Source organism: Lytechinus variegatus, chromosome 18, assembly GCF_018143015.1.
Source record: "Lytechinus variegatus isolate NC3 chromosome 18, Lvar_3.0, whole genome shotgun sequence".
NCBI classification, from domain to species: domain Eukaryota; kingdom Metazoa; phylum Echinodermata; class Echinoidea; order Temnopleuroida; family Toxopneustidae; genus Lytechinus; species Lytechinus variegatus.
In genome coordinates, this window is record NC_054757.1 from 11,432,000 (window position 1) to 11,450,031 (window position 18,032).

The following is an 18,032-nucleotide window of genomic DNA, read 5'->3' on the forward strand; positions in this document are numbered from 1 at the left end:
AAAAAATACTGATCATAACTCACATTCCCCTTAACCCTATATAGCCCGGGGGGCGGGGGCACTCCTGCAAGACTTGAAATGAAAGTCATAAAATGTCGCAGCGCGATCTTTTCACAATAGGGTTAAACCCTAAAATAAAGTTATAAAAATACTTGCTTGATTGAAATGGATGATGACAGAGAAGGAAACAATTTTTTTTTCAAAGTAGCACAATCAAGGACAACAAGCACACAATGATCAACTACAGTCAATTTTGTCAGTGATTTTATCAAACACCCAAAATTATGGCATAGTTTAGATTTTGTGCTAGTATATATAGATATTAACATAAGTGCATGCAAGTCAAGTAAAAGCAAGTCTCTTTATCAAGTTTGTAATACAATTTTTTTCAGAATACTCCCTCCCATTAAGTGCCTGATATGATATTCCTTAAAAGGTAATGTCAACAATGTTCATGACAAACACCGTCTCGATTACCCTTGCTAATTATCTGCATATAAACTTATTTAAGTCAAATAAATTTTCCCCAAAATACTTTGTCTAAGAACAAGGATTAGCTAAAGATTTATCGTCTTGAAGCGACCAAGACAAAGTATTAGTATATGTTGGATTTCGAGTTAGCTATCACTTTGTCAGTCCTTTTGTGTGAGCAGCATTGAGACATTGTTACATACAGCAATAAGAAATATGTGTCTCCTTTCAAAGATACGTCAAGTCCCCTGCCTCTCATGGGTGGGCACGTCCTTCCGCATCGTCAATCTTCGTCAATGCGCACTCAACGGTTCAGTGTCTCGTAGTAGCTAATGACAGGGATGATGTTAATTCTCTTTCGGTTTCTGCAGGTGCTAAAATGCCGGTCGAGGAGTCTTGTGCGAAAAAGCTGTCACATCGTGTAAGTGTAAATCGAGTCGGAGTGTCGAAGTGAGGACGATAAATGCTTCTAGCGGTTGGTTGCTTCATTTGTCGTCTCATGATGTAGAGGTTCATTGTCTTAAAGTGAGATCAGTACTGATGTCGGTCTGAGGGCGCAAGTGACATACTGTACCATAGTGGCTGTACCTGTGATAATGCTTGTCTGGGAACTTCTTCAGATGGTCCGTCGATGTCTTACGTAAATGCTCACCGTCTCAAATTGACCATGAGATCGATAACGGGTTCTTGTTCATGATTTTGTCGGGTGCCCGAGCTAATATGCTCGGTCATTTGACGTGTTGCGTATCAGTAAAGTACGATAGACGGGTCCGGTTCGGGTTCATGTAGATATTTGTCAAAGTCTCATGGCGTATGCAACAGTTCAGTGTCTCGTAGTAGCATAATGTGCAGGAATAGCTGGGTTTCTGTACAGAAGTCTAAAGTCTTGTGTCTTGGAATGAGTTCTGTGTCAATGAAGATAGGTATAACAGTTAGAACAATGTCACATATAAAATGTCAAACTTCGCAGGTACCTGATAAGTATCCAGTACAAAATGTCTTTTAGTTTAGTATTATAGTAATGTCAACAAACATACAATTACCCTTATACCTTGATTAAAAGGGAAAATATTGAAAAAGCCAAATTCTTATTTCCAAGAAATACTTGAACATGCAATGGTGAAAGATGATGATCTGACACAAGATGACTAAACATGATACAAAGTCGGAATATCCGAAAATAGTCCATTTGCAAGGAAACAGGATCAATCTATTGCTATCTTTATAACAAAACTGTAAGTGACCAGTTAGATTGCCAGGAATTTTATAGGTAGAAGAAATTTTAGATATTCCTACTTCCATTCAGATATATAATTCAACGATCCAACCCTAATTCAACCCTCTTGTGTGCATAAGAAACTATCTCTATTTTCAATTCTAATGAAGTGCTCGCCAGATTACCCACTAAACCCTTGCCAGTTTGCATTCTATTTTGCTTCTATAAAAAAAGACAAACCATGCATAATTGTTATACTTACCCGAAATGATGAGAGCTTGACTGGCCAATCTATGTCGTACGAGGGCGCTTTCTCTCTTCTGGCTCTGGGTCAGCGACGATGACCTTGAGTTTCTCACCAGCTATGGTCTGGCCATGCAGAGTGGTGAGACAAATTTCAGCCGATTCCTTTCCTATGGTGATTTGAAAAGGAATTAAAAAAAAAAATTAAGATGGCAGTGCTCAGAAATTTAGAGTAACATTCATATACTGCACAGTACAGAAATTGCCGCATATTTATAAACAGGAATTAGACAACAAACTGAAGATGGAACACAACCAAATCTTGAAAGGAAAACAAAAATAATTTTGTATTAAATTCAATCAGCCCATTAAATTGAAAAAAAAATCATACCAACCCATTGACCCTCGAGGCAATCTAGGATTTTCTAGAACATGCTAATCAAGAACAACATCAACAAGATTTTGATTCATCAAATGATATTTTGCATAACAATCGTATCAAAAGACTGTTGGCTTGGGAAATTTGTTTAGTAACGACACTCACTGGCAAACTTGGCATAGCCATAGTTGCGGCCATGGACATTCTTGTAGCTGATGAAGTTTCCGAACCTCCTGAAGACGTCACAGATGATAGGGTCTGGAAGAGGACGGGTACAGATCACGAACAGTCTCTCCTCAACAGGACTGAATTGAGAAAGCATGTCAAGACCAAGAGTTTTATACACATGAAAAAAAATAATGACTAATCAAAAAGCAGATAATCTGATGAAAATTCAAAATCACATTCCTTGTGTCACAGAAGATCAAAGGGTCACAGTTAACACGTTGAACATTTTTTTCTCCAGGCATTCATGTGTGTTTTATTTTTTTTATCAAATGTTATCAATCGCATCATTTTTTGTTTTATTGTTTTCTCTGTAACATTATATGTACATGTCTTCTTTGCGAAATAAAAATGATAATAATCGTGACTGAAACCGACTTCCTGGAGAGGGGATTAGGTGTCCAACCCTCTATCTCTCCTTACCCCTCTTTATCATTACTCCTTACCTGTCTGGGTCTTCCATGGGCTGTAGCGCCACAGTACAGGAAGGTGGTTGGCTTGCTCCTGCAGGGCTATACCTAGCAATATAAACCCCACTACCATCACCCCCCCCCCCATTATCAACCCTTCTATCTCTCCTTACCCCTCTCTAACATTACTCCTTACCTGTCTGGGTCTGCCATGGGCTGTAGTGGGGGTAGCGCCACAGTACAAGATGGTGGCTGGCTTGCTGCTGCGGGAGGGTTATATGCTCCAAGAACCGATCTGCAAAATAAATTTCATAAGTTATGATATCTACTTATATTCAAGTAATCCATTAATGTAATACTGAAAGGAAAGTATAAGGGTACAGCAATAATGAAGGCCAATAGTTTTTGGTTAGCTCCAACCCCATTGTTCACAAATATTGGTATTCTTGTTCTCATTAGGCAGAAAAAATGCTTGCATGATTGATATTTTTTTCTCACTCTGTATCAAGTATTGTAGATGAGTTGTCTTTGACAAACTTGACTTGCATCGGGCAGCCAGGGGGTGCTTAAGGTTATCACGTTTCTGCTTATCATTTGCTATTCAAAATACTCTCTCACCTAATAGGAGCACAATACAGTAAGATACCAAACTATATTGAGCATCAACTAAAACCTTGATACAAATACAATCGCCCTTCCCTCATTATTATACATGAAATATATATAATAAATAGTTATGCTTTATTTCTAAATACTTTATTAAAAAACAAGGTCTAGGTACATAAAAGGGTACCTGCATGCAGCCTAAATCAGCAGAGCTTGGATAAGCCGGCCTTTCATATGTCAAACAATTGCCAAAATCAAAGTGTTTTCAGACAAGAATATGCAAAACATATGTTATTTGTTTCGTAGAGATTTCACTAATGCAGATTTATCTGTACTATCAAAGAAGCCTTTTTTCAACTCGCTCTTGCTCTCTCTCTTTCTCTCATCATGTTATTTGCTTCATTTAAAGTTAAATTTCATCAAGAGATTAAACTAATGCAGATTTTACTGAACAAGCAAAGAAGCTTTCTCTCTCTCTCATCCTGGATGTTATTTGCTTTGTTTAAAGTTGAATTTCAACAAGACAGTTAACTGAAGCAGATTTTACTGTACTAGCAAAGATTTTTTTTCTCTCACCCTGCATTGATTGTGGTTGAGGAGTTGTCTTCTACAAACTTGACTTGCATGGGGCATCCCGGAGGGTACTCAAAGTTATCAAGTTTCTGCTTTGCATAGGCAGCCTGGGCAGCTGAGCTGTACCGTACATAAGCAGTACCTGCATAATATTCATGGGGATAAAGAGGAATATCAGAGCTGGTTATCAAGGAATCAAAATAAATAAAAGGGTGGTATTCAAATAATTAAACCTATGTTTAACTTCATATTTTTTCCATATTCATGGAAAGTATATCAATTAATTCATTAAAATTCATTGTACTTTGTATTTTTATATTCTGCCCGTTTCATGAATCAATTGATTTTTTGTCAACTTATTGCAGAATAAGATTATTTTTAATTGTTGAATAAGTTGACAATTGGCACTCCAAAATATGTGGTCAAAGTTAACCCAGGTCTAACTAAACCATAAACCATGGCTATCAGAATATCATCCACGGAGTAAGATTGTCTTTGTTTTCATTCTAAACTGTCATTTTGATAGAAATAAAAAAATTCCTATGATTTGTGAATTTAAATTATTAAAGATATGATGCAAAATAATAAACTTTCTATTCAGAAAAAGATATCAGGGCTTGAAGACTGTACCTTTATATCCCCAACTGACTTGTTCTTCTCTGTAATCACAGTACTCCATGCCAGGAATGATGCTGAACAAACCCTTGACCTGAGTCTCTGTGACAGGACCAACGATGTCAGCAACCAACCTTGGAGAGAGATTTGTGGGCATTCCTAGATAGATGAACAGATTGAAAGGAAAATACAGTATGACTTTCAATAGCACTTCCAGCTGTGACAAAGACGTTAGGGGGTTGTTTCACAAAAACTTAAGTATGACTTAAAAACATGTCTAAACGCCACTGCACACGTGTTATTTAACGCGTAACCTAATTAACTGGTATGCTGTAGTGCTTGTTCAAGATACATGATCTGACCAATGCGGTGATGCATTACGTACCGCACACAACTGAAATTTAAGTGCGACTCTCAAGTCACACTTCACTTTTTGTGAAACAACCCCCTGTTCAATAAACTACTGACATGGGAAAGGTTAAGGGTCAAGGATCCAAGTGTACCTTGCACTTGCTGCCTAAAAGACTCAATGTGATAATACACTTACTAGGAAGACTGATCATTATAGTGAGTGTGACATGAAAATGAGATGAATGAAAAATACCATTCAATCTAAATCAATTTGTCTTAGTTGTCACAGAGAGTCAATAATACAATTAAACAGATACACCATTCACTGCATAACAAGGTATAAATGAAATGCTATGCAAACAATGTTCATCAAAACATGAAAAGGAAATCCATGCAATCTGTGGTTCTTAAGGCAATGTTTTCAAGGCAATGCAATGAAATTCATTATAAAACCACATCAATGTTTCATTGTATTTGCACAGGGGATCTTGTTAATCTTCAAAATCACATTCCTCTTTCAACACTATTCAATCATATATTTAAACCTAAATGTTTGGAAATCAGTCTTTGCATGACAGAGAAACAGAAGAAAATTACAGATAATGTGTAAAGTACATGTACTTCGGATGATACCATATACAATTTTCGATATTCACATTAATACAATAATATTCACATTCATGATACAAACTGAGGTCGAGCACGTTTAACAGTGCTTATATGACACATTATATGATTTATATTTACCTCTGGACCTTGTGGGGAAATACCAAATATAATTTTGAGAAAAAATATATAACAAAATAACATTCATGATAAAGAACAGTGCATATATGACACTTTGTATGATTAATATATTTTTTTACCTGGACCTTGCGGGAAAAACATGCCATCGACCTCAAAGTTGCCGACCTGAGGAGCGGTGGGCCTTGGTAGGGCGGTGGGTGAGGTGTACTCCCCTCGCATGGGGTAATCACTCTCCACTCTGCCGTGGCCAAACCGTCCGTAGTCCGAAGCCCTCCCCACGTCGGAGCTCCTGCCGTAGTCCTTGCGGAGGTGGTCGTATCTCAGGTAGTCTGGACGGCCATAGTCCAGGCGGTCGTGATCCGACGACCGGGGGTAGTCCCTCTCGAAGACGTCGTCTCGGCTTCGCTTCTCCGATCGGCGTGGCTCGGCCATGACCGCCTTGAAGCCTGGTCGATGAAAAATGACAAGTGGTGGATGAAAAAAAAATTGCCTGGGATAGATATATAGAGGATTATGACTTCTATTCAAAGGCCGAAAGAAATAGAGCACCATGCAATCAATACAGTGTATAACAGAAATTTGTGTCAATTCCAATGAAACTCCTCATAAAGGTATTTGATAATTCAAATGCCAATTAATATGACATCATTTTTTTCTTTATCTTAATCCTAATCTCAAGCATAATGGCCTCTCCTTGGTAATAACAAGCTTTGAAATAGCCGGATAGTACTAGGGTTAATCAACTTATGAAAAAATTGTATCACATACATGCACATGTATGACATCGAGTTTGGTGACTAAAATCGGTTAAGGGGAAGAAAAACTTGTACATAGGATACACAAATTGAATGTAATTAGTTATTTTCACAGGACTTATTTCAGGGCACAATAAAAATAAAAAAATTGTCTAAATTTTAGAATAAATGTAATAAGTACACCATGTACAAAAATTACAAACTATTGGAGATTATGACACCTAGATAATAGATCCTTGGCATTTGATTGGTTGTTTGATATCGATCATTCGGATCATTTTACAATGACATCATCGACCGTGCATTTCCTGATCCATTCATCGTGCAATTTTGGATCCATTAGATTTTATCCATTGCACGCGTGCATTGTATGCGACATACGCAACAATCAACAGACAGAGCTTGCACTGCACGATCATATTTTGCATCTAAATTGATAAATTTCCTATGAAAAATAATCTAGTTTAAGTGTCATATGGACATTATAATTCATTCGGTAAAAGATGAAATGAATGATCCATTCAACTCGGCTATGCCTCGTTGAATGGATCTTTTCACCTTTCACCTCATGAAGTATTCTGTCCATTGCACTCATAAACATTCATTATTTGTATGCTCTTGATCATGTCTCTTTATAGAACACCCCCTGTACTTACTTCGATCACAATTTTCAAGTGCATTGGCAGCCCCTGAAACTCTCCTGAACTTGACATAACCAAATCCCTTGTTTGCTCCGGTCTTTTTGTCCGTTATGATGGTCACATGATCGATCTCGCCGTACTCTGTAAATAAAAATTGTATACCATAAATGTTGACATTAGGAAATTCCTACTAAAGAGATGGAATGCATGTTCAAGAAGCTTATATGCGGACTCTCAAAGATATTTACTTTTCTGAAATCGGACTGTTTGATCTTTGCTTTGTACTGTAAAATGAAGAAATATTTGATGAAGGGTACACTGAATGAGATCCAATCTAATTTTCATATTCTTATTAAAAATTTACTTGTGGGAAATTTTAAACATATATGTACAGCAGAATATCATATTTGAGAGCAAATATCTGACAAATTGGCAAAATATGTAAATTGGCAAAATATGGATTACTGAATGGTTAACTCTTTTAATGTTTATATGTATCCCCCTACTCTCATGTATATGTACTTTACTAAGTGCTTTAAAAGTTTTCCCATCTGAATACAAAATAGTACATACCATCAAATTTCTTATACAATTCATCATCATCATATGAACTTGGTACAACCACAAAGAGCCGGGTTAGTTCCGTCTTTTCATCAATGTCTTTAGAGCTATGTGAGCCTCTGGAGTTGGCAATGATAACCTGGTGAAAGAAGAGAAATAATGTTAAAAAGAGTGATTAAATTGCTAATAATTAATCACAATACAGGTCGGCAAATCTATGTTAACTTGTGACGATAACCAAAATAACCTACATGTATCCAAGGCATTTTAGCAGATAGTAAATTTCATATTTTGCTCACTACTTTCGCTATAGCTACAGCACGCATATCGCGATATGCGTGCTGTAGCTATAGCGAAAGACAAAGAAATCATGATGGCGACGTAAACACGGTGACAATTTTTCACCATCTTCTCATATTTTTCTTGTTTTTTAATAAATTCTTGTGGGAAATCGATATAGAAATGTTGGAAATGAAGTTGTATCCCAATTAGGGCTGGATCTTGTAGAAGGATGGTAAAAATCTCAGGCAAAAGTTTCAGTTTTTTATCCCGGTACACGCACATGAATGGAACACAATCCCTGGCTCCGTGGAGAGTAAGCACACGTTAGTAAATGATTTTTACTCTCAGGAGCCTCCTGCCAGTCCTGGGCCCTGGCTACCCAGAACCATGTTTACGATCGGCGTTCTGTGAAATGTTTGAAAACGCTGATTCTGTCCTCGCAATGGAAGCATAAACACACCCCCGATTTAATTAGATCAAGGCTACAATAGATCAAGGCTTTGTTTTGACACTAAAAATCTGACACTGAAAAATAATCTAAAATAATTGATTAGATGAAATGCAATTTTTCTAGCAGCAATTGCCTGAAAAAGAGAAAGGCTGAAGTTTGCTTTGGTAACTTTCAGGATGGTGTTCACGCATAATTGTGCCACATTTCTTTGGCAAAAAAGGACATTCGGGCTGCATATAATTGTAAGGTTGAAAAAATTATCTATTTAGAGTGGTAGAAAATAATGTAAGCTCTAATCAGCAACTCAAATCATTCATCAAACCAAAATGGGAAATAAGTGAAACTGAAATGCAAATAAACAGAACTGCAACCAAAGGAGTCTGGTAGTGCACTGTTTTAATCTCTGGGCTACATGTACTTTGCCTCTGCTAAACTTGGTATCACATAATAATTTACATAATTATTTAAATCTAGTCGAGTCAACCAATCACAATAAAATAAATGGAAGGATCAAACTAAAATGTAAGAACCCAATTCGTAAAATAAACCAATAAGGAATGAGATGAAGATGACAAAGATGTCTGGTGATTATGTAATAATGGAAGTAGAAACTAAGGAGTCAGGTGAGGGATGGAATGAGTGGAACACCTGAATAGAGAAGGAATGAAGATGACAAAAGAAAATCAGAGGAAAGGAATTAAAGAGTAGAATAAATGAATGACAACTGAATATCATTAAACTCAAATAACCTAAGTTCAGACTGCACGGGCAGTGCTGAAAAGAAATGCAAATGAACTCAAGTCTAGATGGAACAGAAATGTAAAACAGCTGAAGCACAAATTAAAGAAAATGAACAAAATAGGAAAATGAAAAAATCACCATCCAACATACATGTAAACTTTCTTCCATAAAATTGTCCTCAATTTTGATTTTTAAAAATACATAAAAATATTCTCGATAGACACATTCAAGGATTTGGACACACAAGTTCTGTTTATTTGCTTCTCAGTTTCACTTATTTTCCATTTTGGTTTGATGATTGATTTGTGTTGCTGATAAGAACAGACCTGCCAACATTTGAAAATGGAAAAAAGGAGTCCACGAATCGCGCGGAAAGCCGAACTCCCAACGGCGGGGGTCCAGGGGCAAGGCCCCGGCGGGGGTGCAAGGGGACGGAGCCCCCTCGAAGCTGGAGGACATTTAGGAAATTTCACCTTAACTGAAAACAAGCCTTCTGGAGCCCTTCTTGAGCTTTATATGCCTTGTCCTTTCTCTGGAGCCTTTCATAAGTGGCTTTTTTGGCACCATGTATTACCTCTCTTGAGCAAGTATGGCATAGTTTCTTTCTGCTCTCCATAGCCAATTTATGTACCATCAGAGAACTTAATGTTCTTGTGCTCAGGCTTGCTCTCTGCTTAGTTTTGTTCTTTACCACGATGGAAAATACTCTTTCACAGTCACTGTTGCTATGAAAAATTAGCAGAACTGCTTTCATTGTTTTGCATAGGATTAGGAGGGTGTCTCTGTCACTGTGTGCCTTTAACAGACTAAAAAAAAATACAGCAGGGGTCTAAAAGTTTGCAAGAATCGGCACTGAAACGGCAGACTTGTAAAATCCAAAGCATTTAGCTCACTAAGCACAAAGCACATATAAAAATATCAGGAAAACATATTAGTTTAAAATGTTACCGTTTCTAAACCCTCAGCTGGCGAAACAATCCATTTCCCACACGGTATTCCAGAACGGCAGTAGTATAGTAGCGGAGGCACGCAAGCGCTGCATCGTATGCATAGAGTTACATTCGCTATGAATCCTCGCGATCGCGGGCGAACTGTCCAATGTCAATACACACGATCGCTGTCGGATAAATAGCGCGCTGGCCGTGGCTTGTTGCGCTTCGTATATGCACACACGGGGCACAGGCCCATCACGCGTTCTTATCCATTGAACTCTGAACTCCACGTACGCGCGCGTAGTGCATGCGTTTAATTAACGTTACGCACGGTATATAGGTACGATCCGACACACGTGCGTACGTACATGTAACATTGAGAGGACTCAGAGAGAGAGAGAGAAAGAGAGCCGTAGGCAGACGGAAAGTGCGTCATTTCCCAAAGAAAAAAGAAAATCATCTGAAATACAAAGAAAACAGAGTTCTCCGCTTTTGGGCCGCTATAAATTCTGAAAAACGGAGAAACTCCGGAAAACCCGGAGAAGTTGGCAGGCCTGTAAGAACTCATTATTTTCTACCACTCTAAATATATAATTTTTTTCAACCTTACATGTACAACTGGTGGCAGCGGTGGGATACAAGAAACAAGAAAATGCGAGGAAAGAAGCGCTTGCCTTAGACCAAAAGTTTTGGTCTCTGTTATATTGGTTGAACTTGGCACCATTCACCAATTATAGAGACCCACCCATGGGTGCATTACTGCCGCTGTGTACAGGAAAACTGAACATGCTTCTACAAAACTTACCGAACGATGTGAAGTCAATTCCCCTTTATACGATAAATATCCCTCAAATAGCGTCATTTAAGCGTTGATTTTTCTTCTCGTTGACAAAATACGGAGCTTGCTTCTATTTCCAAATTTTTTCGTCTAATTAGCTAAAGAGGGCGCGCGATTTAAAGACACAAGGGAAAGACTATGCACAAAAACTATTTTACACGTAAATCGATGCAAAGCGTTATGCGAAGTCAGCAAAATGTCCAATCTTTTTACTGTAAAGACTTTGGTGGAATGTTTGACAAATGAACGGTAGCACTGCGGGCTTCGTTCAAGGTACGTAGAATTTTCCATTTTGGGGGGTTAATTTGCCATTGCTTTGAATGTATTCCAAAAAGAATTATCGTCAGCAAAATATAATAAGTATGTTTTTCAAGTTATTGCATTTATTGGTGTCTATAATTCATCAAACAATCATGGGAATCGCGCATACAATGAATCAAGAATCTAGTTTTAAAAATACTGACAACCTTCCTTTTATTTCCGTGGAAGAGACATGCGAAGCCATTTTCCAGGCCGAGGTAAGCGATTTTGCTCTTTATTATGTGCTTTTTGTATAAAAGATATTTTGAAAATTGAAATATAGAATGCTTTACACTAATGTTGTAACCCGCACCCGTTGCGGTACGGGTTAACCTGCCGGTATGCCTCCGATCGCGGGTTGCGGGCCGGGCCGAGTTCATTCTCAAACCCGCAGACCGTCATGCGAAAAAAAGGGAGAATAAACGACGCATAATAAAAACATTCACAGTGAAAATTGAGTTAAGATCATGTGCTTCTTACGTGGCAGATTCTTTTAGAGACGTAGATATTTCCTTTTAAAAATGCCGGCGTATTTTTGTCTTGTGAATAGTGAACAGGACTGAGTCTGAGACAGTTCAACATGATAAATACATCGAGTTGCTCTCTTTCAAAGGCCAGCGCCAGTACAGTGCGTGCATGCAGCGCAGTCAAAAGCAACCGCATGGGCCAATGAAACTCGATGTTGAGTTTCCCGTCCCATTTTTTCCAGCTCATAATGAGGAACCAATTTCATTATTCATTATTTTTCAGAAGATGAAAGTTTGACCTTTTGTAACCTTTTAACGCACTTTATTCTGTGGAACTTGAAGCCAGGGAAAAATTAATCATTTTTTTGGGGGGGGCTCCATTTTCATTTTTTTTTGCAATATTTCAGGGGCTCTTTTCAAATGCTACGTTTTTGTATTTTGAGGAATACCTGTTCTATTGTATGATTTTTAAAGTTTTTTCATGCCTAGAATCTTGGATGTGGGTGTGTTTGTGTGGGTGAGACTGTGAGTTGAACTTGATATAAATGAATTCAATATCTAATTCTTACTCCATCTAATTCCAGTACTTGGCCATGTAATAAAGGCCCACATACCCTTACTTTTCCTGAAGTTCTTTGAAAACGCAGATCTCCACGAAAATTGTATTTCTCTATGGGGGAGTCTAAATTTGGTGAGAATGAACTCATTAATAACTTAAATATACATGACAATGAAGAAATCATCAAACTTCATTGGCAGTTTTGAAAAATATACCCGAAATATAAACTCTGTCTGAAGCAGAAAATCACCATCATTGAGGCCTTTACAGAGCGAATTGTCCCCCAGAGCTCTGGCAGAGAGACAGAGCTCAGACTAGCTAGCACAAGCGCCAATGCGTACGTGGGTGAGTCTCCCGTCGGCCTTGTAACAGATTGAGCTTTGATGATTTTTTTTTGTCTGATATTTAACTCATCCCCTGGAAAAATAAAACAAATGATTTTTAAGTTATAATTAGCAAATAAGATAAGTTATTTTGGATGAGTACTAGGCCGTATGATAACTCACCAACGCGAGGTTACTAGACTTTGGGATTTTTTGAGGTAGCTCAACCATACCTCGAGCGATGTTCGTGCAGGCTCCACCACTTCTACGGTTGTTGAGTGGAGCCTGCACGAACATCCCTCGAGGTATGGTTGAGCATGCAGCGTCATTCCATTCACAAAAAAGAAAAGATTTGCAGGTATATACAAGATATACAAGTAATTGTCTTACTGAAAAGCTTATATTAATGTTTTAAATCAGTTTTGAATCTAGATTGTAGATATCCAAATAGTTTATTTTCAGAATTTGATTTTCAAACGCGGGCCAAATTTCATAACGCGGGCGACGGGAAACTGAACATCGAGTTTTAGCGGCCATATTATCGAATGAAATACAAAAACAGAAGGAAATAATATAGAGATAAACAAGAAGAAAAAATTGACTGTATCATTATCCAGGTATTTATTGCAATTTTGATTACTTTATAGACGAGGTCCCATAGAATTGAATATTGTAATTATGATTGTTGTGAGTCGCAGTGTCGACCGACCTGGACTGAAAAACAACATTGCCGTCTGCCGATCCTTGCTGGGCAGCCTGGGCTAGCTAGCGCGTGCGCTGAGCTGCGGCTCGCTAGCTCCGATCCGAGGCGTTAATTGCGTAATGCTTTCAATTTCGAGATCAGAGCGGACCCATTTCGTGGTACAAAGTCACCCAAAAAACATTTTCTCTCCGGAATAAAAGGCGAATTTGCAAATTGTAAGTAAATTCACTCTAGGCTAGGTAGTAGTAGACATGATTTGAGCCTGTATAGTGTGGGGATTGCAGAAATAATGTTTTTCATTTTTCAAAGATAAATTGACTTGCGGGTTAAAACCCGACGGGTCAGCGGGTCCCGCTGGCAAATTATTGGATTATACGGGACGGTACGGTTCGGGTTTTCACTTGCGGGTTACAACATTACTTTTCACCAGAAAAAGCCCTTGTGAGTAGCGGAATGAGTTTTGGCTAACATTATTCCCATTATGAAGTGATGTTAACCGACGACTCTAAAATCCATTGCGTAAACACGTTTGTAGTGCAAGGTTAGTATAGCATACTTACCTCGCAATACTTGTGGGTGACAGAGACCAGAGTTCTACATCGATCTGTACTACAGGGACTCAATGGCCATACGTTAATGTATTAGCCCTAATTTTAGATAAACCAGGGAAGAGAGAGTTGCGCGACAGCCGAAGTAAGTCCTGTTTTTGTCCTTTTTAATTTATTTTCCCCAGTTTTGGTGCATTTCAGGCCAAAACAGACTAATATTAATAATCTTTATTTTGATCCAGTTCTTTCAGATTTCCTGAAAAAAGCAAAAAAATCGATGAGCCCTGTCAGGGGGATTTTGAATTACCTGTTTAACTCCTAACCTAATAGTAATGGCCGCTGCACAATCGCGAGCCATCTGTGACGGAACGTGGATGCCAACTGTCTACGCTTGCCTTACTTTCATTCATTCTTTCTTTCCTTCCTTCCTTCTCCCTTCCTCTCCTTTTTCTTTGCGTTCTTTCTCTCCTTCCATTATTTTCGTTCTTTTTTCTTTATCTTCCCTCTTCATTCTTTTCTCCCTCTCTTTCATCTTTTCTTTCATTCTTTATTTCCTTTTTTCCTTCTAATATTTTCGATTATATTCTTTCCTTTTTTCCTCCCTTCCCGTTTTCTTCTTTTTTTTGAAAGAATGAAGGAAACATTTTTGTTTCCTTCATTCTTTCTTTCTTCCTCCTTTTTTCCTTTCTCTCCTTTATTTTTCCTTTCACACATTTATTCATCTTCCCTTCCTTCCTTCCTGTCCTTTTCTTTCTTTCTTTATTCATTTCAAAGAATGACGGACACCTTTTCCCTTCATTCTGTCATCTTTCTTTTGTTCTAACTTTTTTCCTTTTGCCCTTCATTTTTTCTATCTTTCCTCTCAATTGATCTCTTTTCTCTCATCTCATCTTTCTATCCTTCATTCTTTCATTCACCTTTTCTTTTTACAAGTTTAACATTAGCCTTCTTTGTTGGCTCGGTAGATCCGCTCGCTCGTGCAGCTAGCGTGCGTTTTCGAATTGTCCCGTACCGAGTACCGTATTTCATTTTGTGAAATCTGGTCACCCTTGTGCACATGGAACTCTTAACTACATAGTAAAGCACCTACCTTAATTGGCTTGCTCATGTTCATCACTCGCTTGCCGTCTGAGTCCTCCATCGCCTTTGCTGCTTGCGAGAACTTGGCGAACTTCACGTAGGCGACTCCCTTCGGCTCGCGCGTCATCTTATCCTTGACGAGAAACACATCTTCCACTTCCCCAAACTGCCCAAAATATTCCTTCAAGTCGGACTCTGTTTGATGTTTCGAGCAAATTATGAATAGACGACTATTAGGTGGTTTGTCGGCACTGCTTTGCGGGCCCTGTTGGCCTCTTCCAGAGCGATTTCTATCCCGATCTGATGAAGACATTTTGGAGAACCTTTTCTTTCGATATCCTAATTCGTCGCGCGCGGTTTAAAATGCATGCACAGATCCGGAAGTGAAAATACGAATTCATGAAGGCACGCGGATAACATGACTCGTAGATCAAACGCTTTGTTCTCCTCAATTTTGTTACGGTACAACTCTGAAGGAGGAAAAAAAAGCTTCGGGTGATAACGAAGATGAGGGGGAGAGCTGCTGGGAAAAAGGTAGCCTAGATCAATTTTTTTAGTAGGTATATACACGTGGGCCACTTCCATTCACGAGTGGATACCATGCGCGACCATGGGATCTCGAAAAGCACCCTAAACACGTAATTTCCATATTTTGAAAATGCATCCCTTAACAAGTATTGGCGTGTGAAACCCTACCCTTAACAAGTATTGGAAACAAAACGATACTCTTGGCAAATATTCCCTGAAATGAACCCCTAAACAAGTACAGGAATGTTTTATTGTTACGGGTCCTTTGGTTGTCGGCTTTACCTTATTTGGTTTAGTACGACCCCACCTTCTACACCTCGCGCAAATAGGACTCTAAACACGTAGTGTTGGGGCAAAAAGGACATCCTTTATAAAACATTTTGATTTTGTTTTATCATCCCCGCAAATTCGACCCTAAACACGTAATTTTCCTAGCGAAATAGATACCCTTTTTTTCATTATTTTTGTGTTTTTGACACCCTTTTCACGTTACGTACGTAACGTGCCCTATCGTGAAAAGGACATCCTTTTTACGTGTTTTTTTGGTCGCGCATGGTATCCACTCGTCAATGTAAGTGGCCCCCCCGGGGAATGAACTAATATTTCTTTATACTTTATACCGCATCTACTGGAAAAATACAGTTGTTCCTGCAGTCAAGTAAAATTTCGACATTAGAATATAGAGAAATGAAGAATGACAAATGAAAAGGTACGGGGAATTAGGCCTTGCATGACTGGGGGGCTGGAGGCATATAACATTTGAGACAGGGGGTGGGGGGGGGGGGGGGGGTAAAGGAACTTACTCCTATACAGCTGGTAATCTCTCTTCCGGAAAATGAGTGTAGAATAAATCCAAGAAAATGTGAGCGAATAAAGGAAGGTAAGGGGGTATAGAGAGAGAGACAGACAGACAGACCATAGACCATTTTTGTCCGTCGGACGAAGCAAAATAAAAAATGGCGAAAGAAAAAATAAAGAAAATAAGGGAAAAGAGAGGAGAAATAAAAGAAAGGGACACATAAGAGGAGGGAGACGCGTGAATAAAAGACAAAAAGAACAAAAAAAATCTATATGTCACTATATAAAGTGTTCGCTCGCGCTTCGCGCTGGCTTTGACATATATCTTGCTCAATATATGGAGCTTAAAATTTTTTGAGGTCATTTTCAAAACATATTTCAGCTCGGAAATCGAACTTTCATTATTGTTTGAACTTTACAAATTGATTTTAAAAAGTGTTCTGTAAAAATTTCTGTTTTATGGTCTAAATATTAACATTTTCTCGCAAAATGTGATATTGATAGGTACATATTATTTTCCTGCATTACATAAATTTTTCAAAATATCCAAATTTTGTCAAAACGTATCAGCTATCGCTGCACGCTTGCATTTTGATGGGTGAGTTATGTATCTCAATAATATATATACTTAAAATCCCCATTTCATGCCAGTTTATCACAAATTTCGGCTGGCGAAGTTAATTCAGTCTTGCCCTGACCTTTAAAAGAAATAGTAGCGACAAGTGGGTGAGTGGGGATGGGGGGGGGGGTCGGGTTTAGGTATAGATGTATTCTCTTGTATTCTTTTTGTTGTTTTTCATTATTGTTTAGCCCAATTATTTCTTATGTTTAATTCTATTATATGTTATGTACAGTAACTGTTGTTACATATTTTCTGGACCCCAGGGAAGAACAGTTTTGTTACATTAACAAAGCTGAGTGGGTATATCCAGCCATCTCACTTTTGATTTTTTTTGTACATACATTTACATTGTATTGTTTTTTAACATTGTGATATGGAAAATAAATACCAATACCAATACCAACTCGCATTGATTGTTTGAAATATATTAACTCATGCATCTTATGATACAAAAGTGCTTTGAATGTCTAGTTGTCAGACCATGATTTCGCGCTTTCATTTGGCTTATTAGATTAATAAATAAGGTATTAATCTAATTATCGATTGTTCCTTTTTCAGAATGGAATATTGAAAAGTTTCATCTCGCGCATATAGGAACTTGAAAAATAATGTTTCTATGACCCGGTCCTAATGTAAAAACTCAAAGAAAATAATAAAACTGCTCTTTTTTTAAAACTGTGATCCATAATTATCCACCTCACAATTTTCCCGTGCTTGAAATACAGAGCTTGAATTAACCCTTTTTTTTATTGGAATATCAAATATTTAAGATCGCGCTTCGCGCTTGCTTTTCGGTGATTCTCATGACAAAAAAGTATTTAGAATGCCCAGATTCCAGGTAGAAATCTGAAACACGCGAGCGCATGTTAATTCAGATACGCGGCAGCTTGTTCTCTATTTAAATCATTATCCAGTTTTAGATCACAATATCAATAATTTCGCATTATTAATGTAGGAAGATTTCCAATTACTTATTCTTTTCATGGTTTACAAAACATGAATAGAGTGTCCCATTTTTAGGGGTAATTCTCGATTTTTTGCACTCGCATCAAACGTTTAGTTATATA

At 38.0% G+C, this 18,032-nt stretch overlaps 1 protein-coding gene across 1 annotated transcript; it reads right to left on the bottom strand.

Annotated features, from left to right (window-relative positions):
* Positions 1–1,969: 1,969 nt before the first annotated feature.
* On the bottom strand, positions 1,970–15,387 carry LOC121431599 (RNA-binding protein 45-like). The gene is made up of 9 exons (XM_041629159.1): positions 15,028–15,387; positions 7,806–7,932; positions 7,248–7,373; positions 5,956–6,282; positions 4,754–4,897; positions 4,127–4,265; positions 3,141–3,239; positions 2,475–2,614; positions 1,970–2,100 (listed from the first exon to the last, which is right to left on the bottom strand). The coding sequence occupies exons 1-9, from the start codon at positions 15,328–15,330 to the stop codon at positions 1,979–1,981; spliced, it is 1,527 nt and encodes a 508-aa protein (XP_041485093.1). The 5' UTR covers positions 15,331–15,387; the 3' UTR covers positions 1,970–1,978.
* Positions 15,388–18,032: the final 2,645 nt, after the last annotated feature.

Coding starts and splice junctions, on each gene's coding strand:
- LOC121431599 (XM_041629159.1), bottom strand. CDS start 15,330: ATGTCTTCATCAGATCGGGATAGAAATCGCTCTGGAAGAGGCCAACAG. Junction 7,933..15,027: donor ACATGAGCAAGCCAATTAAG/GTAGGTGCTTTA, acceptor TTCTTTCACCAG/GTTATCATTGCCAACTCCAG. Junction 3,240..4,126: donor TCAACCACAATCAATGCAGG/GTGAGAGAAAAA, acceptor TTTATTTTGCAG/ATCGGTTCTTGGAGCATATA.